Source organism: Maniola jurtina, chromosome 16, assembly GCF_905333055.1.
Source record: "Maniola jurtina chromosome 16, ilManJurt1.1, whole genome shotgun sequence".
Lineage (NCBI taxonomy): Eukaryota > Metazoa > Arthropoda > Insecta > Lepidoptera > Nymphalidae > Maniola > Maniola jurtina.
This window is the reverse complement of record NC_060044.1, coordinates 65,670-87,865: the sequence shown is the minus strand read 5'-3', so window position 1 is coordinate 87,865 and position 22,196 is coordinate 65,670. Positions and strand designations below refer to the sequence as shown.

General features: G+C 47.4%; 3 protein-coding genes across 4 annotated transcripts; 2 read left to right on the top strand and 1 right to left on the bottom strand.

Annotated features, from left to right (window-relative positions):
• Positions 1 to 1,010: 1,010 nt before the first annotated feature.
• Positions 1,011 to 20,703, bottom strand: LOC123873402 (eukaryotic translation initiation factor 3 subunit F). Of its 2 annotated transcripts, XM_045918244.1 has the most exons (7): positions 20,542 to 20,703; positions 20,162 to 20,308; positions 19,358 to 19,581; positions 18,875 to 19,000; positions 17,574 to 17,726; positions 16,735 to 16,820; positions 1,011 to 1,061 (listed from the first exon to the last, which is right to left on the bottom strand). In XM_045918244.1, exons 1-6 carry the CDS (start codon positions 20,678 to 20,680, stop codon positions 16,746 to 16,748), a joined length of 864 nt encoding a protein of 287 aa, XP_045774200.1. In that variant the 5' UTR covers positions 20,681 to 20,703; the 3' UTR covers positions 1,011 to 1,061; positions 16,735 to 16,745. The 2 variants fall into 2 exon arrangements, with proteins under 2 accessions (XP_045774200.1, XP_045774199.1); XM_045918243.1 differs by lacking the exon at positions 1,011 to 1,061 and having other exon boundaries at positions 16,644 to 16,820.
• Positions 3,933 to 5,594, top strand: LOC123873403 (putative uncharacterized protein DDB_G0290521). Its single transcript, XM_045918245.1, has 2 exons — positions 3,933 to 4,053; positions 4,720 to 5,594. The coding sequence occupies exons 1-2, from the start codon at positions 4,042 to 4,044 to the stop codon at positions 5,386 to 5,388; spliced, it is 681 nt and encodes a 226-aa protein (XP_045774201.1). The 5' UTR covers positions 3,933 to 4,041; the 3' UTR covers positions 5,389 to 5,594.
• Positions 7,452 to 16,140, top strand: LOC123873398 (DNA repair protein XRCC1). The gene is made up of 11 exons (XM_045918239.1): positions 7,452 to 7,646; positions 8,465 to 8,572; positions 8,875 to 8,961; positions 9,564 to 9,728; positions 10,053 to 10,239; positions 10,582 to 11,073; positions 11,354 to 11,522; positions 13,333 to 13,529; positions 13,744 to 14,180; positions 14,634 to 14,747; positions 16,003 to 16,140. Exons 1-11 carry the CDS (start codon positions 7,596 to 7,598, stop codon positions 16,138 to 16,140), a joined length of 2,145 nt encoding a protein of 714 aa, XP_045774195.1. The 5' UTR covers positions 7,452 to 7,595.
• Positions 20,704 to 22,196: the final 1,493 nt, after the last annotated feature.

Here is a 22,196-nt window from a genome sequence, read left to right as displayed (position 1 = left end):
GTCATGTGCCGACGACGCGACGTCCAGTGATCTACTGACATCGCGATAGTTTCTCAACATCGCATCTCGATACTCTAGGTTAAAGGTCGTAGCCGATTTATAGCAGTCACCCCAGCCCCGACACCCGCCCCCAGAGAGGGCTGCTAGCTGTAGGCGCGGAGTCAGCGAGTTGTCCGCTAGCTGTGTAGCTGGTATTGCAGCGGTGTCGTGTAAGTGGGCTACGATCTTTATTCGTAGTGCGTAATCGAACTCATATCCATGAAAAGAAGATTGGTTGTAGGAACCTGTCTGTGGTTTTCCAGATTTTCTTAAAATACCGACCTACTTTGTTTTAAAGTTACATACCCTCAAATATTTGTATGCAAGTTTGAATCATGAAACTTTTGTATAGAGCGAGTGACGGAGTCGAGTCCTCTGTCGAACACCGACTGTGCAGGCACAGCTATGGAACATGGAGCGCCTGATGACTGCAGCGCCTTGAGCTTTATAGCCTCGCTCGCATTGACCCACACTAACATCACTCGTAACAACTAAACGCCTGCGGGTCGGAAATCCTTGTGACCTCTTATAATTCAAACGATTAATAACATATTAAAAATTGAAATATATTTTTTAAGTTCCGCTGTAGGAAATTATTTATTAGGTATAATCAAAACAACAATGATCGTTCCAATGCTAATTAAATTCTGAAGATCACTGATTTTTTTAGGTAAATCCTCGATAGCCCAGTAAGCAAAACATCGCGTCGCGTCGTGGGGAAATCTGCGAGCCCGGGAGCTGTCCATGTTCTCGACGACGGTGTGTGAAGTGTTGGCCAGCGTGGTAGTCTGTGGCCGAACCCTTCTCATTCCGAGAGGAGACAGAGGCGTAGTATAGCGATGATGATGGCAATGAAAACGTGCTAGAACGGAAAACTTCACTTTTACTTCATTTTCCGTCATCGGCAAGCAAGCATAATAATAAATTATCTACATATAAATGAAGTATGATATAATTAGTGGGTCTATAGATTAATGTGATCGATGAGTGCGCGTGCGACGCGACGCCGCGCCGTGGCGCGCCGCACGCAGGGAAGCGCCGCCGCCGCCCACCGTGACCAACTACACGCACGGCTAGCCCGAGACGCGGTGCCTAGATCATGTATCACACTCCGCCTACGCGCTCCGAGACGGAGCAAAAGACGGCGAGTATGAGTAAAATGTAAAAATGTCGTCATTGATTGTCCGGGCTTAAAAATGTTTCCATTGGCAGACTTTTTGTAAATCAGCTCACGCACTTGTTACACTTAGGGCTCTAGATAGATCGTCATCGAAGCTATCCAGTTAAAAATGAGAATATGTTTGTTATAACACAGACACACAGACTACGGTCTATTAGAAATGAGAATATGTTTGTTATAACACAGACACACAGACTACGGTCTATTAGAAATGAGAATATGTTTGTTATAACACAGACACACAGACTACGGTCTATTAGAAATGAGAATATGTTTGTTATAACACAGACACACAGACTACGGTCTATTAGAAATGAGAATATGTTTGTTATAACACAGACACACAGACTACGGTCTATTAGAAATGAGAATATGTTTGTTATAACACAGACACACAGACTACGGTCTATTAGAAATGAGAATATGTTTGTTATAACACAGACACACAGACTACGGTCTATTAGAAATGAGAATATGTTTGTTATAACACAGACACACAGACTACGGTCTATTAGAAATGAGAATATGTTTGTTATAACACAGACACACAGACTACGGTCTATTAGAAATGAGAATATGTTTGTTATAACACAGACACACAGACTACGGTCTATTAGAAATGAGAATATGTTTGTTATAACACAGACACACAGACTACGGTCTATTAGAAATGAGAATATGTTTGTTATAACACAGACACACAGACTACGGTCTATTAGAAATGAGAATATGTTTGTTATAACACAGACACACAGACTACGGTCTATTAGAAATGAGAATATGTTTGTTATAACACAGACACACAGACTACGGTCTATTAGAAATGAGAATATGTTTGTTATAACACAGACACACAGACTACGGTCTATTAGAAATGAGAATATGTTTGTTATAACACAGACACACAGACTACGGTCTATTTGGGCTGCAAAATTTCAAGCACCAGTCTCAGTTTTTGTCTAATGCTTTGGTCTACAACAATTGGTGTAAAGTGTTCTTTTATAATTAGTTAAATAAAAAAATAAAAAAAATAAGAAGAACCCTTTTTCTGCGGACTAACAAATAACCCCACTTTTCTTGTACTATCGAGAATGTTCGCAGCATACAAATCGACTAAACCAATTTTCCCCCGTCTTTAACGATGACTAACGTAAGACCTAGAATTTTCTGTAAATATTGAGACTTACCGATTGGAGTAGTTCAGAATTTTCATTAAGTAATTCATCCATACGATATCTGGCACCCTTCTCTCAGACTATTGCGTATTACCGAAAGCCGATGCATACTAACAATTGCCTGAGCGGAAATATGCACAAAATAAGAATATTTTACTTAGAATGAATTACCTACAGATTTATTGAGTATCCGATCCTCTGCAGGAAGGAGACTTGAAGTCTTCACTTTCTTCTTTCTTAAAGCTTTGTAGAGTAGGTAGTAGGTACATCAAACTAAGCTTCTAAGTTGTGTAGGTGTGTTGTTTTAGAACAAAGATTTGAGATCTGAACGTCATTTCTGTGCTTTCAATCGACCTGTAATAAAATATATACTTACGTGGGTATATTTTATTGATACCACTATTTTATTGTAGTAGTTAACCTATTATTCAAAGTTGCTCAGCGAGCTATGGAGAGGGCTATGTTAGGAGTTTTCTTGAGGGATAAGATCCGAAATGAGGAGATCCGCAGGAGAACCAAGGTCACTGACATAGCCCAAACTATAAGCAAGCTGAAGTGGCAGTGGGCAGGCCATGCTTGTCGTAGAGGCGATGGCCGTTGGAGCCGGAAAGTCCTTGAGTGGAGACCGCGTTTAAGCAAACGTAGTGTGGGACGCCCTCCAGCACGATGGACCGATGATATTAAGCGGCTGGCGGGAAGTGGCTGGATGAGGAAGGCTGAGGACCGGGTGTGGTGGCGCTCTTTAGGGAAGGCCTATGTCCAGCAGTGGACGTCCACAGGCTGATGATGATGATGATAACCTATTATCTATACTAATAAATAAAATTGGAGTGTCTGTCTGTAATTTCGAAATAACTACCTCATATTAAGCTCATAGGGTTATTTGAACGATACCTTAACTGAATCACACGTTTTTAAAATTTTTGTCTGTCTGTCTGTCGGTCTGTCTGTCTGTCTGTCTGTCTGTCTGTCTGTCTGTCTGTCTGTCTGTCTGTTTGAAAAGGCTAATCTTTGGAACGGCTGAACCGATTTTGACGGGATTTTCACAGACAAGTAGAGGATTGACCAGGGTGTAACATAGGCTACTTTTTTAACCGACTTTCAAAAAGGGAGTTGTGTTTTACTACCTATGTACACCGAAATCTCCGAGATTTCTGAAGCGATTTGCGTATTTTTTTTTAATCGATAGAGGAACTGTGCGACATTGTTTTATAAAAAATTTGGAGTCCAACTCCTCAATCCTGATGCTGCAGGGGATCTGACCAATCCACGCGGGCGAAGCTGCGGGCATCAGCTAGTTATTATAATATGAATATTAATGTTTTAGCCGGTGTTAGCTCACTATTGGCTACAATACATTGTTGCAACAATAATACCATAAATTCAGCCAATTACATCAATTGCGACCTTCGATGATTGATGCAGGTTTTCGGGAATGGAGCTGCTCGTCGTGAGCGAAGCAATCACTATTTTCTCAGTGGAAAATGTATGCGTTTTGGGCGCTAACATATCAACGTATTCGGAAATGTCACGCTCCGCATCGCTGGAAGGAAAGGAAGGAACTGGTGTGTGGAGCTGGCGGGGACCGGCGCGGCGGCCGCACAGTCGCGGAGCGCGCGCCAGCTGAAGCGGCCACCACCCACCGACATGGACTACTTGGTGAGTGCCTACTCGGGACCCGGGGACTTAGTGCTTCGCCTCGGAAAAACTGCTCTTGTGGAATACTTCCCTTTTAAACGTGTGTGATATTCATTGGCTAAGCTATTTTGAGGTAAAGTAGGTTAAAATACGTTTAGCCTTCGAAATCGTGAACTTTTTCAGGTTGATATTTTTTTGTAAGTTTTGTTTGTTTTTTAATTTTGTGTTATTTTGCTTTATAATCTTTTACTATAAGTAGGCACATGTTTCTGAAATTCTTAGTTTTTTCGTTACTTCACAAATTTTAAGTCTTTGACCATAAGACTTATAAATTATGAAGTACTTACTTAACAAAAAATCAATGTCAATACCTATCAAACTAATATCAAATACACCCAAGGACCTATGATAGATTCTGATACCGAGGAATGAAGTTAAGTTACTGTTAGTTTAATGGGAAAGAACAATGGGTACGAATGATACGATTACAGAGGATTTTCAAAGGAGATCTTAGGGATTGGGTGTACCTACGTCTGTAGGCATCGGGTCTCACAAATGAGATGAAGTCAGAAGGCAGAGTAGATACCTCCTCAAATCCTACAATATGCCTATGCTCTATTCGTGGCAAAAGCATTACGATACATATAATCACGCCCAACAATTAACGAGACTATTTGCCTCTTCCAGATCTCACTGCTGCTAGTGCTGCCCTGCGTACGCGCAGGCGTCTACCCGAGCGGACCGAGCTCCTTCGGACTGGGCGGCGGGTTGATAGACCTGCGCAGCCACGCCTACCCGGTGTACGCCAGCGACTCCTCCGGGGAAGAGTACGAGGCCTTCGCCGTCGCCACGCTGCCGCAGCACCCGCCCGTGCGCATCGTGCAGATATTCTCGCCGCCGCACCGGCAGCCCGCGCTCGGGCGGCCGCGGCGCCCGGCGCGGCGCCCGCGCCCGCAGCCCGACGCGGACGCGTACTCGACCCACAACGAGCGGCGCTACGAGCCCGTCGAGTACGAGGAAGTCTACGCTTCCGAGGAAGAAGCCCGCCCCAAGTACTCCTACTCCAAATCTCGCGACCAGTTCGAGGACGAAGACACGGTGGTGATGTACGCGCGGCCCAACAGGAGCGGCGGCTACACGTACCGCCGCGCGCAGTCCGCTCGCGTGACGACGCCGCTGGCGACGCCCGCGCCGTCGCCCGCGGTCGTGCTCATGCCGGCGGCCGCGCCCTCGCCGACGGCCGTGCTGGTGCCGGAGCCCTCGCCGTCGCCGACGCCCACGCCCACGCCCACGCCGCGCGCGAGGCAGTCGGAGCCGGTCATTATTAGAATTCATAAGTATAGGGTCATTCACTAGAACACTTGCTTCTTGAGTGTTTTATACAAAAATTGTGACGCCACTTATGTGCCGTGACAACTAGTTAGTACTATAATATTGTTTGCTTCTAGACTCGAACCCCCCGCCGCCGTTGTTGGTCAGTTTTCCTTAGTTTGCTTAAAACAGATAAACGACTCCCAGAAACCTTCTCGGAGAAAGGCGTAAGTGCCGCGATTTGCCCGAGGGCGGCGGCGGCGCGGCTTCTGGAGTTAGGTTTTCACTCAAATTCATTGTCAAGGTCGTCCGGCGCGCGTACTGCGCCTCTTACGCATTTAAGCGAGAAGCTACTTGTTTACCTTTTAAGTAATCTAGGGAAAACTAACGTAGGTAGGTATAGTTAAAGCGTTATTAGGTACACGCGGTACGTTTAAGTTGGTCTATCGAACACTATGGTAAACTATAAGTTTCCAATAATCATAATTATTTATTGTTAATTAATACCTGCAATAAAAATACAATAACTATGTAGCTTATACCTACATAGCTGAGGTAGATACATAGTTATTACATCAGAGTAAAATTAATACCTTGTAAAATACTTACGTTATTTATTTTTACTATGGTAAATACATCGATGGGTAAATGGCAATAAATTATAGATATTCGTGCCTACTACTGACATACCAAAGTGCATACTTACTTTATTAAATTATTATACTTAATTATTAAATTTATTTATTTACATACATTTATTTTATCGTAGTTTTATTCCTATTAGCTACCTAATTCTATGCTTTTAAAATATAATAATATGTAGGTAAATGGCACAGGGTTTGATTCATGCGCTGTTGCCGGCAAACAATATGAGGCATGCACAGTGCGCACACCATCACGCATACTACAGAGTATTTTGTTAATAGAGACCAATACCTGCTTAATAAGTCCATGCGCCTCGCAACTTGAAACGCAAGTTGAAAGCGCACCAGCCACTCCAGAAACCTACTGCTACCTATTGTTATCGCTTTCAGTTCCATTTTTAACATTTTGGTGCGGAACCCTTAAAATCTCAAAAAGATCAGACCCAGAGCCGTGAAGTAAGCGTAAAAAGCAAAGTGACGTCAATTTGACATCGTCAAATGTCAAACTCACGTCAAACTGACTTTTTGACTTCAATGTGACGTCAAAAAGCTTTTTTTTTCTCTCTCGTCTGGCTTTACACTGATTAGCCAATGTCAAGTTTGTAGTTATTTTTGTTTATAAGTATGGACTTCGTGAGTGCCGGCGCCCGCCGACAAACACGCGGCGCCCCTCTAGAGCGTTTACCAGTCAGTTCTACCAGCAATAAACACCAGCAGAACACAAAAACCGGCCACTTCTAACAAAAAAACACTCCAAAAAGGCGAAACACGCGCGCCAGCAAACGCAACAGACACGACCAGACGCAGACGACGCAGAGGACACGTTACAGACCATAGACCTACGATTTTTCGCTATAAATTTATGTTACAGACGAAGTCCGTAAAAAAGCTTAAAAAAATTTCAAAAGAAAAATAAAACAGACTTCAAAAATCACAAACACTAAAAAGTAAAAAATAACTTTTGTTTAGCTACCTACACGTGTAATGTACCTAGGTATGAAATCGAGCAAGCATATTAAAACAAAATTAGTCGTTTTTATTTTTCTTTTGAAATTTTTTTATTTCACAAGTTTTAGTGGCCCCACTGTACCTACTATAATATGCTATGCCCAGTGTACCCTACTGACCCTACTGTTTACTAAGCTATTACACTGATCGCGAGCAATTTGCTCTCTTTAGACTGTATAATAGTGATCTGTGTTTGCTCTTGTCCATTGCGGAGTTCTGTTCTCCATCTCCGAAGATATTCATCAGATCTTCCCTTTATGTGGGACCACCTGCACAGTATACCCTTTCAAACAAAAAAAAAATCCAAATCGGTCTAGGGGTCTTTGAGTAATCGGGGAACATACATAAAAAATATACAAAAAAAATATTCCGACGAATTGAGAACCTCCTCCTTTTTTGGAAGTCGGTTAAAAAGTAAAAATCAAAAGTCAAAACAAACATCTCCTTTCAATTAGGTAAAAGCCTTGACAAATGACAAGTTACAAGTTCATTTCATTCATTCAAAATAAATTATAAATATTTATAGCTCATTTCGGGAAATTCAAGATAATTAATTGTAGTACACTATAATATTATGGACGATTATCAAATGATGTCAATATGCCGCTTGTAAAGATCGACTATGTGGTCAGCTTCAGTAGTGAAGATCCGGTAAGTTCTTTTTGAATTTTATTCACGCTTTCGTACAGAAAATACAAAATGCACACGTTGGTACACAATTAGCACCCGAACACAATTTTCCAGCACGCCAATCGCCGCGTACAACCGATCAAATAGAGCTAAGCACCTATGGTTCAAAACTAGGTTTCAAGTTGTTTCCATCTAACGAATTATATCGTCATCAGGCTATTATTAGGAATGCCTGTTTTCCCTGCGCCTGTACAAACGAGACAAACATGCTGCGCCTTATGCCACATTATTATTTTCACCGTAATGCATGATTGCAGTATTCTAGGTGTATTTCTACTGTTTCTGTAATAAGTAAGTATAATTAAAGTTTATTAAAAAGTAGCCTAGATATTAGAACATCAACCTCCTAGGTGGGCAGTGTGGGTTGGATGCGGGCACACCAGGTGCTCTGTGGGGCACACACTAACTTTTTGGGGTTATGTGGGTTTTTAAGCAATTAAATACTTATCACTTGATTTAACGTTGAAGGAAAGCAGGTGAGCAAACCTGCATGTTAAGCTAACCAACCGTTGATAATAAATAAAGTACTAACTATTTTTTACAGAATGTCCTGCTAGGTACCTTAATACTGAGACTTTGATATTACTGTTCTAGTTGCAGCAAAGTAATTACCTAAGTGACTTGAGCATGAGGTCTGTTATTTAAGTAGTATGGATACCAACTGTGTGAATTGAACTCCCTTGTTTTTAATTTGAAAACACTAACGCTACATCTATAGAGCGCACTTTGCCTTTGCTCTGGCTTACGACACAGTTCAAAAGAGGCAAATAAACTTCCAGGACAACCCGGCCAGCAACCTGCTGCTGGCAGATGTCAAGAGCAAGTGGCTGTGCAGCGCGGCCGAGCCCTCCTGCTCCCTGCTGCTGCAGCTGAAGAGTGCCTGCAAGGTGCCTTCCTCTCCCTTCACATGAGTGTCCCAGTCAACCATACTGTGTTGCACCATACAGATTTGTCTGTTTCAGCAGATGATAGCAAATTAAGCTTTTGCGTACTTGTATATCATGGACTTCCATTACATAATGCCTGCTTCTACACAACAGGGTAAATGATGTGTTCAGTGTATTGTAATACTGTTTTAATGTTATACTTATTAGCAGGTCATTAGGCACAGTTTGACATTACTGTCACTCAGGTAATTGTTGTTGACTGTATGCCAATGTATGCCATAAACAAAAACTGTGTATTTCAGATAGAGTCCATCACGATAGGCGCCTACCACGTGGCGCTCATTGAAGTGCTGGTGGGGCTCTCCGAGAAGCCTAATGACCCTTTTCAGGTATCTATTGCTGAAGTCATAACATTGCTTAGCATCAAACAGGAAACAATTGTGACCAAACTGCATGCCCGAGAGTTCTTCATAATGTTCTTAAAGGTGTGCGAAGTCATGGCGGAGTCTGCCAATCTGCACTCGGCCAGTGTGATGGACTACAGCCAAACCCTAAACTTCTCATTCTAAAAGGAGACCCATGCTCAGTAGTGACCCAGTGATTGGTTAATCGATCTTTATATTTTGTACTATATGAATTAGGAAGTTTTACAGGAATTATTCAGCTCAGACTTTGTGGATCTAGTTTGGTCCTTTCAGTGCAGACTATTTATTTATTTATTTATTTACTATAGTACCGCCCACAGAGTTACACATTTAGATTAAATACATGTTGTTCCTTAAATTCTAGGGCTCTTATGCAACTCTAGAATTTAGTACAATTTGCGGTCTGTCAATGAGGACTCTGGCGGGTGATGTGGTGCTCTGTTCTGTTCTCGCCTTGCGACGATTCCGTGAACGGCCGCGTCGAAGAGAATAGAAGCCGTATCCCCCAGGCCAGTGCGGCTCTCCTGACGTTGACGTCACACGTGATGTTGATGAGCCCTCGTCAGGTGCTGGTGCCCAGCTGCGTGCTGCTGTCGCCGGGCGCGTCGCGGCGCGGGGAGGGCGCGGAGTGCGTGCGCTCGTTCGGCGCGGCGCAGCTGACGAGCGCGAGCGCGCAGCGCTGGGACCGCGTGCGGCTCGTGTGCTCGCAGCCTTACAACAAGCACTGCAAGGTAGTGTACCGCTGTACGGTTTGGTTGCTTGCGTTTCAAAATAATGTCATAATTTATTGATCTAGTCACTAGCCATGTTAGAATTAATGTGAAAATGTTTGTATTTTGGTTTGTCCTTCGATCACGCCGCCTGAACATCGGATTGACGCGATTTTTTGCATGAATATAGTTAAAGACCTGGCAAGTAGCATAGGCTACTTTTTATCATGAAAAATCATTGAGTTCTCGCGGGATTTTTTAAAAATCTTAATTTACGCAAACGAAGGCGCGATCATTGGCTAATTTTCAAGTCAATGTTAACTTTAAGACAGTGTGTATCTGCAGTACGGGCTCGCGTTCGTGCACATCTCCAGCTCGGACGCCGCGGCCGGCGGCGCCGCGCCCGGCGGAGCCGCGCCCGCGCCGCTGCGCGCGCTGCAGCTGGACGCGGACGCCGGCTCCTCGGACGACGAGTTCCGGCCCGGGGAGCTGTTCGCGAAGCATCAGCGCGCCCAGCTCGCGCAGACCACTGGTGAGCATCATCGTGATCAACCCATCGCCGCCGCCCCACTACTGAGCACAGCTCTTTTGTTCAAATGGGAAGGGTTAAGGCTGTAACCCAATAAGGCCGCCACGTTGGTCAACTTCGGATTGGCACTTCAGAAACTTTGGAATACATTGTGTAGAATCCTTAGGTATGCAAGTTTCCTCACAATGTTTTCTTTCATTGTTAAAGCAACATATATCTGCAGCCCGACCTCCCAAATAAAAGGCGGACGTCTGAACCACTCGGCGGCGGTACGAGTCATCATCACACTATTCCTCTCACCAAATATACGTAACGTAAAAACAATATTCATTATTGTCCTTCCAGATGCACAAATAAGACAAGCTTCATCCCAAGCGCTGAAAAATATCCCCGACGCGTCCACCAAGCTGACCAAAACGCCAATCGCCAAAACGCCCACCACCAAACCCAGCCAAAAGGAACCATCGTCCGCCGGCGACCTGCGAGCCGACAGGAGCAAGGACAGCCTGCTCTACACCGACGACGACAACCGCCCGCACGCCCGCCTCGACCGCGTCCTGCAGCGCCACCGCGACCACGCGAGACCCGGCCAGCCCCACGCCACCACACCACCACCAAAGACCACTCCTAAGCCGAGTAAACACCAGGTTGAGGGCATAAACAAATTAAATATTAGTAAACCTGGTGACACGTTGAATAGTAGTGCAGTAAATGACGACGGTGGGTCTGCAGAGAAGCACAGTGACAGCAGGGAGATGCCTCCGAAGACGCACTCGGTGAATTCCAATTCTGAAAAAGCAACAGCGAGCCAGAAACAGCGGAAGAGATCTGCAGAAAGTGAGTTTTTATCTTTAAAACTAATTTGCATGAAATATAATAAATTAATACTATTAGTTAATCTCAAATAAGTAAAACAAACTGATTGACTCACTGATTCATCAAAGCGCAGCTCCAACTATGCTGGAGCTACGGATCGGGCTGCTCACGCACATCGCTATATATTATGCCATAGACATTCGCTGCTACGAAATTTAAGAATTATGGGTAATTCTGTTACCCATATAATATGGAGCACTTGGCAACCCTAGTAAGAAGCTTAACGAAGATGTGTCCTCAGCGCACCCCGAGCTGGGCCCGGTGTGCGCGTCGCTGAGCGACGTGCTGGCGGGCGCGGTGGTGGCCATGAGCGGGTACGTCAACCCGCAGCGTGCGGCGCTGCGTGCGGCCGCGCTGGAGATGGGCGCGCGCTACCTGCGCGACTGGGAGCCCTCCTGCACACATCTCATGTGAGTGCTGATCCTCAGCGCACCCCGAGCTGGGCCCGGTGTGCGCGTCGCTGGGCGACGTGCTGGCGGGCGCGGTGGTGGCCATGAGCGGGTACGTCAACCCGCAGCGTGCGGCGCTGCGTGCGGCCGCGCTGGAGATGGGCGCGCGCTACCTGCGCGACTGGGAGCCCTCCTGCACACATCTCATGTGAGTGCTGATCCTCAGCGCACCCCGAGCTGGGCCCGGTGTGCGCGTCGCTGGGCGACGTGCTGGCGGGCGCGGTGGTGGCCATGAGCGGGTACGTCAACCCGCAGCGTGCGGCGCTGCGTGCGGCCGCGCTGGAGATGGGCGCGCGCTACCTGCGCGACTGGGAGCCCTCCTGCACACATCTCATGTGAGTGCTGATCCTCAGCGCACCCCGAGCTGGGCCCGGTGTGCGCGTCGCTGGGCGACGTGCTGGCGGGCGCGGTGGTGGCTATGAGCGGGTACGTCAACCCGCAGCGTGCGGCGCTGCGTGCGGCCGCGCTGGAGATGGGCGCGCGCTACCTGCGCGACTGGGAGCCCTCCTGCACACATCTCATGTGAGTGCTGATCCTCAGCGCACCCCGAGCTGGGCCCGGTGTGCGCGTCGCTGGGCGACGTGCTGGCGGGCGCGGTGGTGGCTATGAGCGGGTACGTCAACCCGCAGCGTGCGGCGCTGCGTGCGGCCGCGCTGGAGATGGGCGCGCGCTACCTGCGCGACTGGGAGCCCTCCTGCACACATCTCATGTGAGTGCTGATCCTCAGCGCACCCCGAGCTGGGCCCGGTGTGCGCGTCGCTGGGCGACGTGCTGGCGGGCGCGGTGGTGGCCATGAGCGGGTACGTCAACCCGCAGCGTGCGGCGCTGCGTGCGGCCGCGCTGGAGATGGGCGCGCGCTACCTGCGCGACTGGGAGCCCTCCTGCACACATCTCATGTGAGTGCTGATCCTCAGCGCACCCCGAGCTGGGCCCGGTGTGCGCGTCGCTGGGCGACGTGCTGGCGGGCGCGGTGGTGGCTATGAGCGGGTACGTCAACCCGCAGCGTGCGGCGCTGCGTGCGGCCGCGCTGGAGATGGGCGCGCGCTACCTGCGCGACTGGGAGCCCTCCTGCACACATCTCATGTGAGTGCTGATTCTCAGCGCACCCCGAGCTGGGCCCGGTGTGCGCGTCGCTGGGCGACGTGCTGGCGGGCGCGGTGGTGGCCATGAGCGGGTACGTCAACCCGCAGCGTGCGGCGCTGCGTGCGGCCGCGCTGGAGATGGGCGCGCGCTACCTGCGCGACTGGGAGCCCTCCTGCACACATCTCATGTGAGTGCTGATCCTCAGCGCACCCCGAGCTGGGCCCGGTGTGCGCGTCGCTGGGCGACGTGCTGGCGGGCGTGGTGGTGGCTATGAGCGGGTACGTCAACCCGCAGCGTGCGGCGCTGCGTGCGGCCGCGCTGGAGATGGGCGCGCGCTACCTGCGCGACTGGGAGCCCTCCTGCACACATCTCATGTGAGCGCACACACTAAAACCCATTCATACTAACAAGTGGCTCGTTTTGTCCCTTGTTGAACCATTTAACTTCACTTGCTACAATATGTCGGTGAAGCGAACTGACAAGATTTGAACCATCCAAAGAGTCCCAACACGCACATGATACAGTCGAGTGAGTACACGGGACAGGGCTGCGCGTCGCCCGTGTGGCGCAACACGGCACATTAGCATGTCGCAGGTGACGCGAACCCATAAGTTTAGTTCGTCCAAGAAATCGCTCAACGCAGCTAAAAAAGTGTTAACTTGAAAAAAGTGAGGTGTTGGTGTTTTAGCTGCGCGTTCCCGAACACGCCGAAGCTGAGGAGCGTCCGCGCGGCGCGGGCGGCCACCGTGGCCGTCGGCGGCGCCTGGCTGGAGCAGTGCCGGCGCCGCCGCCGCCGCCTGCCGTGGCGCTGGTTCGCCACCGAGCCGCACCTGCGCCAACCGGTGCCGCCGGAGTTGGACCGCGCGCCGCGGGACGATGACTCTGGTATGCCGACTCTGACTTGCTAAGAGACTACTCCTGACCTCATAGTTACTTCAATTTTTTAAACACATACCCAGAGATGACTGATTGAGGTGTGTATGTTGAAAAATAAGTTCAAGAATTAGAAAATCATAGTTCAAATTATTTCAGATTAGTATTGAAGCTTTTAGCGTACAAATACTATTTCTAGCTTTTATATTGTAGTTTATGCTTTTAGACGACGATACGGACGATGAAATAGAAAAAGTTGTCATACAACAGGGCAAGAAGCGACGCGACGCCAGCCCCGCCCGCGCCGCTACGGGCGCGCGCCGCGACCACGCTGATGATGGTCGGGACCATACCGACGGATCTGATCACAAAAATACTGACCATTCAGGCAATTGCGACCACACCGACGATACGAGCAGTCACGGCCATACTGACGGAACGAGAAGTCACGGCCGTACTGATGATTCCGACAAAGCCGATGAAGCCAGTCGCAAGTCGTCCACGGACGCGGACGAAACGATAGCGTTGGACGGGTCGCGCGACTCGGACGTGGCGTTCGTCCGCGACGAGCGCGTGCAGGCGCAGGTCAGCCTGCACTCCGACTCCGACGCCACGGACGAGGACGAGCGCGTTGCACATCCGGATAGCGTCGAGATTGAACAGGTACAACGTGTGACCCATTTGTTTAAAGCATATCGCATCACTATACTTACATATTATTATAAATGCGAGTGTGTATGTATTTTAATCACGTGGTAACGGATCGACGTGATTGTTAGCGCGGATGTAGCTCGAGACCTGGAGAGTGACACCTGGCTACTTTTCATCCCGGAAAATTTAGTTCTAAGGGATTTCAAAAATTGAAATCCACGCGAAGTGGTGAGCATCACCTAGCGCAAAATAGAATGCATGTAGCGCTCAGCATCCAAATCTACTTTGAAGTGTCACTTTGTTTTTATTATTTACTTTATTTGTATGTATTTTTTACTATTAGCTATTATTTCTATAGTGTATGAGTCGGTCAATCCTTTTAGTCGTGAGATTGCCTCGAGGCCCTTTCACGATACGCGCATGCGTCGCAACGCAATACAAGTGTTGGCGCCATCGCGTGTGCAGGAGCTGCCGGCGCTGTGGGCGGGCCGCACGTTCGTGCTGGCGCGGCGGCTGCGCGGCGACGCGGCGGCGCTGCTGGCGCGGTACATACGCGCTTACGGAGGGCTCGTGTTGAAGGTTTGCACATGAACATTCATTTGTTTTATTTTTCCAAAATTTAAATAATCTTTTAAGATTCTCATCGATTTATTGACAGCATCTTGAAAATTTAGAATCTCTTTCTAAAATGATCGAATTCAATGAATTCATTGAAGAAAATTGACTGATCAGGAGCCAGCATCATTGTTTACATACGAGTACGACAGGAGTTCTGATTGCACCAGCACCGCGGTTGGCGCACCAGCACCGCGGTTGGCGCACCAGCACCGCGGTTGGCGCACCAGCACCGCGGTTGGCGCACCAGCACCGCGGTTGGCGCACCAGCACCGCGGTTGGCTGGCATAAGTTTTGGTTGGCAGCTTGGATTCCAGGGACTTGAGTGCTCTATCTTTTTTTTTTTGGGTACTGTGCCTGAAAGATACCCTCAGTAGAGGGTTCCGTCCGGCCGTCAAATGGCCGGACTGCGCTGTCCGGCCATTTGTCGGTCAACATGCTGCATCTCTCATCTGAAAAAGAGCAATACGCGCAATTTATAATTTAAAACCGCGCGATTCCCTACGAGAGAAATTTAAGGAAATAGGTATTCTTACAGTAGCTTCTCAATACATTTACAATAATATAATTTTTGTACGACAAAACATCCTCAGCTACAAAAAAATCGGTGATTTCCATGACAGGCCAACTAGAAATCGTAATAAGCTCGCAACTCCTACGCTCCGCCTCAGAAAAGTGGGAAAGTCATTTGTGGGAATGAGTGTAATATTTTATAATAAAATTCCACAGTCAATATTAGACTTGCCTTTACCAAAGTTTAAAAAACTATTAAAAGTATGCTCCTGGCAAAAGCATATTACACAATCGAAGATTATGTAAATGATAAAAAAGCATGGATTTGACTCGCTCCAGCAAGGCGCGGGTCTGCAATTGCTTGTATAGTATAGAATATTATTGTAAATTGAACAATTGAAAAGAGCAACCGCCGAGTTTCTTGCTGGTTCTTCTCGGTAGGAACGGCATTCCGAACCAGTGGTAAATTATTTGACGATTCAAAAGCACTTGTAAAAGTTCATTTGAATAAAAATCTATTCTATTCTCGTGAACCCTAGTACGTGGAAAGTCGAAATTTGCACACAATCACGTATTTCTATTGCCGCTATAACAACAAATTACATAAAGTAAAGGATATATTTTATTTGTTTATGAGTCATCGTAGGAAGAGTTCAACTCTGTCATATTATCCATAATACGACGGAGTGGTGTGGTGGTGTTGCAGGAGGGCGAGGTGCTGGAGGACAGCAGCGTGCAGTACGTGGTGGGGGAGGGCGCGGAGGGCGCGTGCGCGGGCGCGCGCCGCGTGGCGCCCGCCTGGGTGTGGCGCCAGCACGCGCGCGCGCGCCGCTCCACACAGTAGGCCAGTGGTCGAGGTCGACCTCGTATTCGGCAGGTCTGGGGTTCGCGCCTCCTTCCTCCTCTATTCAGTTTTGTGCGTTTGAAGCACACGTGATCCAGTGGCTAAATCCCACACATTTCAATATTTCTGAACAGTACAAAATGGTGATAAAAATATTTCTGAATGCCTTAATTAAATACATTATTTTTTAATTTAGTTGTTTTATTTTAAATCTTGTTTGTCATTCTACAAAAGAATAATATTATTTCCACAAAATTAATGTTTGTCTGTCTGTAACGTACGCGTTCGCGAATTATCCATCAGAGTGGAAACCTTGTACAGTTGTTGTCAGCACTTGCGACTCGCCTGCATCGGGTTAGTGCGGGGCGTTCTCTGCCCGATTACCATTTCAACCGGTCGCGTACTATATATAGGTGCAGAGACATAGGTATAAAATCCATCCACAGCCAGCGATATGGAAGGAGAAGATGAACTGGGACCAGAAAGAATATTAAAACACAGAATGATAGTAAACATAGTTTATTGTAGTTTAGAGCTTAAACTAATCGCGTGTGAGTCCGCCGGGCGGCGCGTTGTGGGCGGTGCGCGTTGTGGGCGGTGTGCGGCTACTGCGACGTGAGCAGCGTGAGCTTCTCGTTGAGCTGCAGCTGCGTCTTGATGAGCTGCGCCAGCGTCACCACCTGCGATGCGCATCACAATCACATTATATACTCAACCAATACATATCTAAACATTTTATTAGGGTTCCATATGTCCAAAGAAATCCATATGGCCCAGTTGGGAAACGAAAGAGAGGTAGACCTGTGGAAAGCTGGGAAAATGAAATAAAAGAAACGGGAGGAGTAGACTGGAAAAAAAAGGCGCTAAACAGGAAAACCTGGAAGAATCTGGAGGAGGCCTTTACTCAATGAGAGGTCCTTAAAAATAAAAATAAAAATTATTTTCTTTGTTTAGAAATTTATTAAGGCTTTTTATTTATTTATATATATGTCCAAAGAAAAAAGCAACACTTATAAGAGGATTACCATCGTCTGTCAATACTCAAGATCCAAGGGAAGTGGGAACCAATAGTTCCCATTGACCTAGAATCATATTCACTCTAAACTATAATACACAATTAAACTTTGTTTTTTATTCTAATACAAGTTAGCCCTCGACTGAAATCTCACGTGGTGGTAAGTGATGATGCAGTTTAAGATGGAAGTGGGCTAACCTGGGGGAGGAGTAACAACAGCTTCATTAAACCAATATTCAAAATCGGTCGGTACACGTGCCAAAACGCCAAATCGCTCGGTGGCACGGCTTTATCGGAAGGGTGGTAACTAGCTACGGCCGAAGCCTCCCACCAGATCAGACCAAAGACAATTTAGAAATGGCCTCCGCCAGGAATCGAACCTGGAACCTTCCACTTATAAGCTGGTGGTCGCCCTCACCATGAGCAGGTCCTTGACGCCGGAGTTGAAGGCGTCGTTGAAGGTGTCCGCGGCCATGTCGGGCAGCGCCGTCACCAGCTCCAGCAGCTCGCGCCCCACGCCGTCGTTGGGCGCCGCGCGCTCCGCCAGCACCTCCTCCACGTACTGCACCACCTGCCCACACAACCACCGTCATGTACCATGCCCACCATTCCCACCATCGCCACACAGCTGCACACAGGTGACACTGGCAACTTACTGCCTGGCCACACTTCCAGTTCACTTATTAGAAATTCTGTTGCTGATCTGACAGTTTCAACAACACTATGAAATCTAAGCTAACAATTGAGTTTGCTTTACTCAGAGTATACCTATAGTGTTCTATCAACATTGTTGGCCTAGCTGTACCTTGAGTATGCACCTGGTCCAGGGCAGTGGAGAGCTTGGCGGCGACCTGCGCCAGGTCCACCATGGGCTGCACTTGCCGGGAGCGCCCGCCCGGACCCATCGTCTTCTGGCACAGCTGTACCATGAGTACGCACCTGGTCCAGGACAGTGGAGAGCTTGGAGGCGGCCTCGGCGACCTGCGCCAGGTCCACCATGGGCTGCACTTGCCGGGAGCGCCCGCCCGGACCCATCGTCTTCTGGCACAGCTGTACCATGAGTACGCACCTGGTCCAGGACAGTGGAGAGCTTGGAGGCGGCCTCGGCGACCTGCGCCAGGTCCACCATGGGCTGCACTTGCCGGGAGCGCCCGCCCGGACCCATCGTCTTCTGGCACAGCTGTACCATGAGTACGCACCTGGTCCAGGACAGTGGAGAGCTTGGAGGCGGCCTCGGCGACCTGCGCCAGGTCCACCATGGGCTGCACTTGCCGGGAGCGCCCGCCCGGACCCATCGTCTTCTGGCACAGCTGTACCATGAGTACGCACCTGGTCCAGGACAGTGGAGAGCTTGGAGGCGGCCTCGGCGACCTGCGCCAGGTCCACCATGGGCTGCACTTGCCGGGAGCGCCCGCCCGGACCCATCGTCTTCTGGCACAGCTGTACCATGAGTACGCACCTGGTCCAGGACAGTGGAGAGCTTGGAGGCGGCCTCGGCGACCTGCGCCAGGTCCACCATGGGCTGCACTTGCCGGGAGCGCCCGCCCGGACCCATCGTCTTCTGGCACAGCTGTACCATGAGTACGCACCTGGTCCAGGACAGTGGAGAGCTTGGAGGCGGCCTCGGCGACCTGCGCCAGGTCCACCATGGGCTGCACTTGCCGGGAGCGCCCGCCCGGACCCATCGTCTTCTGGCACAGCTGTACCATGAGTACGCACCTGGTCCAGGACAGTGGAGAGCTTGGAGGCGGCCTCGGCGACCTGCGCCAGGTCCACCATGGGCTGCACTTGCCGGGAGCGCCCGCCCGGACCCATCGTCTTCTGGCACAGCTGCAGGCCCACTATCTGAAACCACAAATCGATTTTTAGATTTTTCATTCACTTGTAAAACAAGAGTTTAAGAGTTCCTTTTTGTGCCTTTCATGAGTTTAGTTTCATAGAAAATGCCCAATAAATTTTGATGATTATGACTTTTTGAACCAAAATATGCTTTGAAAAATTTAATTTTTTTATTAAATTCTAAAATTTAATTTTTTTTACAGCAATTAAAGGTCACATTAACATTCAGTATCATTTTCATCAACTGTTCCTGACAATAGATGACAATGACATAGCAAAATGATCCTCCATGAATTCTGTTCCTCTAATAACAATTAATATGAGGTATGTAACTCTATAAGGACTGAGTACTCTCAGGCTCACCTCAGGCTCGTAGTAGGTGAGGCCCACATCAACCGGGGTGAACATGCAGCCCTGCTTGCCGCGCGGCACGCCCAGCGCCACGCACACGTACGCGCGCAGCCCCATGCGCGCGCCGGCCAGCGACGTGTCCAGCGTCACGTGCACGGGCTCGCGGCACTCGCGCGAGTAGTACTCGTGGATAACAGACGAGTGGTTCGTCACCTCGTTACCCGTCGCCCACCAGCCTGGGAACATGCCCAAGACTCATAATAATAATAGGTGTTATTTCAGCCAATTTTACACCCATTTGAAATATAAAATAAAATACAAGTGTAGCAAATGTTTTAAGACAATAAAATCAAATGAAATAAAATAAGTTTTAGTTAAAATAAAAATAAACAAAAATTATAAAGAGAATTTACAATACAAATTGCCCCCAACGGGAGGTACACTATATAATATTCCAGTGTACACCTCATTACTAAAACTTTAAAGGTAGGAACTTGAAAGAAGCTAAACCTGTCAATCCCATAAAATGTCATGAGTACTGATTTCATATATTGACTAGCCACCAAACAATAGCAAAAAAGCTAAGCCTACTTTCAAATATTTTGCTGTATCTGTATCTACCACAAACTTGTTTTTCATTGACCGAATAAAGGAACTATGGCAAAAGTGATTATCAATTACAAGTGGCAGGGAGCCGCTGGATTCAGGTGGAGCAAGACTGGTGTGTGCAACCTATGTCCAGCAGTGAACGTCTATCGGTTAGTAATGATGATGATTCAATACTTGATTGAGCCTCAAAATGTGTAATTAACTTACCAACAATGTTCTCAGAAGCGTTGACCCGCCTGTTCAGCTCGTACACGTCCATGGCGTAGTTGAGCTCCGCCTCCACCTGGTCGGCGTGCTCCTTGTGCGGCACGCAGAAGCAGTTGGTCACCTCCACCACCCCCTTGTCCGACGTGCCTGCCCAGCCACACAAACATAACATGTACCTATCCACGAAACCTTCAACACAACGTACCGTCGTAACACATTGTACACTCGCTTGCCGTCCTACTCATGGATTATTCATGTAAATGAATAGTTATCAGAGAAAATCCATCAAAACAAACCAATGATACAGGTTAACTTGCTGAGTCGGCAAATATATTGGAACTTCCACTGTAGGAAGCCGCGGACAATAAAATATTATTTACCCAGTAGTGTGCCGATAACGCGATGTGAATCTGCATTTCGACGCTCGTATGCATCTACAATTTGAAATAAAACAACGGGGTGAACTTTTACAGTAAGATTAAGCGCCATGTTAATATTTTGAAAGACAAAAAGTGGCATTGGCAAGCTGACAGTTGACTGACGACCATAGACTAGGCTTTGACGAGAGAACACCATTGAAGCATGGACGTAATAGCTTTATGCATTGAAGTATCCTTAAGGGGCAAGCGACAGGTCTGACCGCGAAATTCAAATTTTACTTGGTTTTTCGCAATTTTTAAACTAATTCGACAACGTAGGCTTATGGCACTTTAATTACGGCAATGGCAGTATCATCCTCACAGGTTTATATAAAAATCTTTACTTGAAAGGGTCCAGTTTAAGAAATTAATTCTAGTATCTCAAAAATTAGTCGATACTAGAATTAATGTTTTAAACTGGACCCTTTTTACGTAAATATTTTTGTATAAATCTGTGAGAATGATACTGCCATCGTCACAAGTAAAATATCATAAGCCTACGTTGTTGTATTAGTTTAAAAATTGCGCAAAACCAAATTCGGGCAGGCCCGTCGCTTCCACCTTTCTATTATAATCTAGGACTTCGTCTGTGGTGGCGTTTACTGGCGCGCGTGTTGTGCCTGTTTGCGTGTGTTGTGCGTTTGTTTTTTTGTTAGAAATGGCCGGTTTTTGTGTTCTGCTGAACACAAAAACCGACCATTCTAACCATTACAATTTTTTTTCTCTCTCGTCTGCAGACGAGAGAGAAAAAAATTTATAATCTATGCCTATTCCTTTTTTTTCTCTCGTCTGGCTTTACCAAGATTAGCCAATGTCAAGTTTGTAGTTATTTACAAGTTAGGGAAACTAAGTATGGACTTCGACTGTGCCGGCGCTCGCCGACACACGCGCGGCACCCCTTTAGAACGCTTCCCAGTCAGTTCCACCACCAAAAACACCAGTGAAACACCCGGCCACTTTTAACAAAAAAAAAACACTCCAAAAAGCAGTGCACGTGCGCCAGCAAACGCCAACACAGACGAACTCCATGCCTATACCTATATGTTATTGGTCAATGGTATGTGCACCAAAGTCCGAACCGAAAAGTGCGACAAGACCATGGACAAGACGCACTGCCTGGCGGCTGGCACGTGGCCAAAATCGGAACTAACACCTGGTGGTGTTGTGTTAGTTCTTGAGTATAACGTAGTGATCTACATACTCTTTGATCTTGAGTGTCTATCGCCTTACCCCTTGTACGTGGTGTTGCTAAGTAAAAAAAAACTGATATCATTCCATATTATCTTACATCCGTTGCATTTCCAAACACATCACGATATATCCTAACTACTAGTTAATAGATGCAGCATAAAATATGTGCTTGCATCTTATAACTATATTTAGCACTAAGATACAAGGTATTTGAGCAAGTTTCAACATGACAACCTTACTTGCAACCACAAGTCCATGGCTTGTCAATGGATTTTTTTATTTTTTCTTCCATATATTGTGGAAACAGGGACAGCTCAATTCAATTCAATTTCTCATTCATTGAAACTAGTTAAAACTTACTCGATTTTCTACATTGACATTTTCATAATTGCTATATATAGTATAATAGTAGTTATAATTGGTGG

What these genes read in the sequence shown, in the direction of transcription:
- LOC123873398 (XM_045918239.1), top strand. Translation starts at nt 7,596, where the DNA reads ATGCCGCTTGTAAAGATCGACTATGTGGTCAGCTTCAGTAGTGAAGAT. An exon ending in CTTACAACAAGCACTGCAAG is followed by an intron (nt 9,729 to 10,052) that starts GTAGTGTACCGC and finishes GTGTATCTGCAG; the next exon opens with TACGGGCTCGCGTTCGTGCA. An exon ending in ATAGCGTCGAGATTGAACAG is followed by an intron (nt 14,181 to 14,633) that starts GTACAACGTGTG and finishes TCGCGTGTGCAG; the next exon opens with GAGCTGCCGGCGCTGTGGGC.
- LOC123873402 (XM_045918244.1), bottom strand. Translation starts at nt 20,680, where the DNA reads ATGCCACTTTTTGTCTTTCAAAATATTAACATGGCGCTTAATCTTACT. An exon ending in CGTTATCGGCACACTACTGG is followed by an intron (nt 20,309 to 20,541) that starts GTAAATAATATT and finishes GTGGCTGGGCAG; the next exon opens with GCACGTCGGACAAGGGGGTG. An exon ending in TCACCTACTACGAGCCTGAG is followed by an intron (nt 19,001 to 19,357) that starts GTGAGCCTGAGA and finishes TTGTGGTTTCAG; the next exon opens with ATAGTGGGCCTGCAGCTGTG.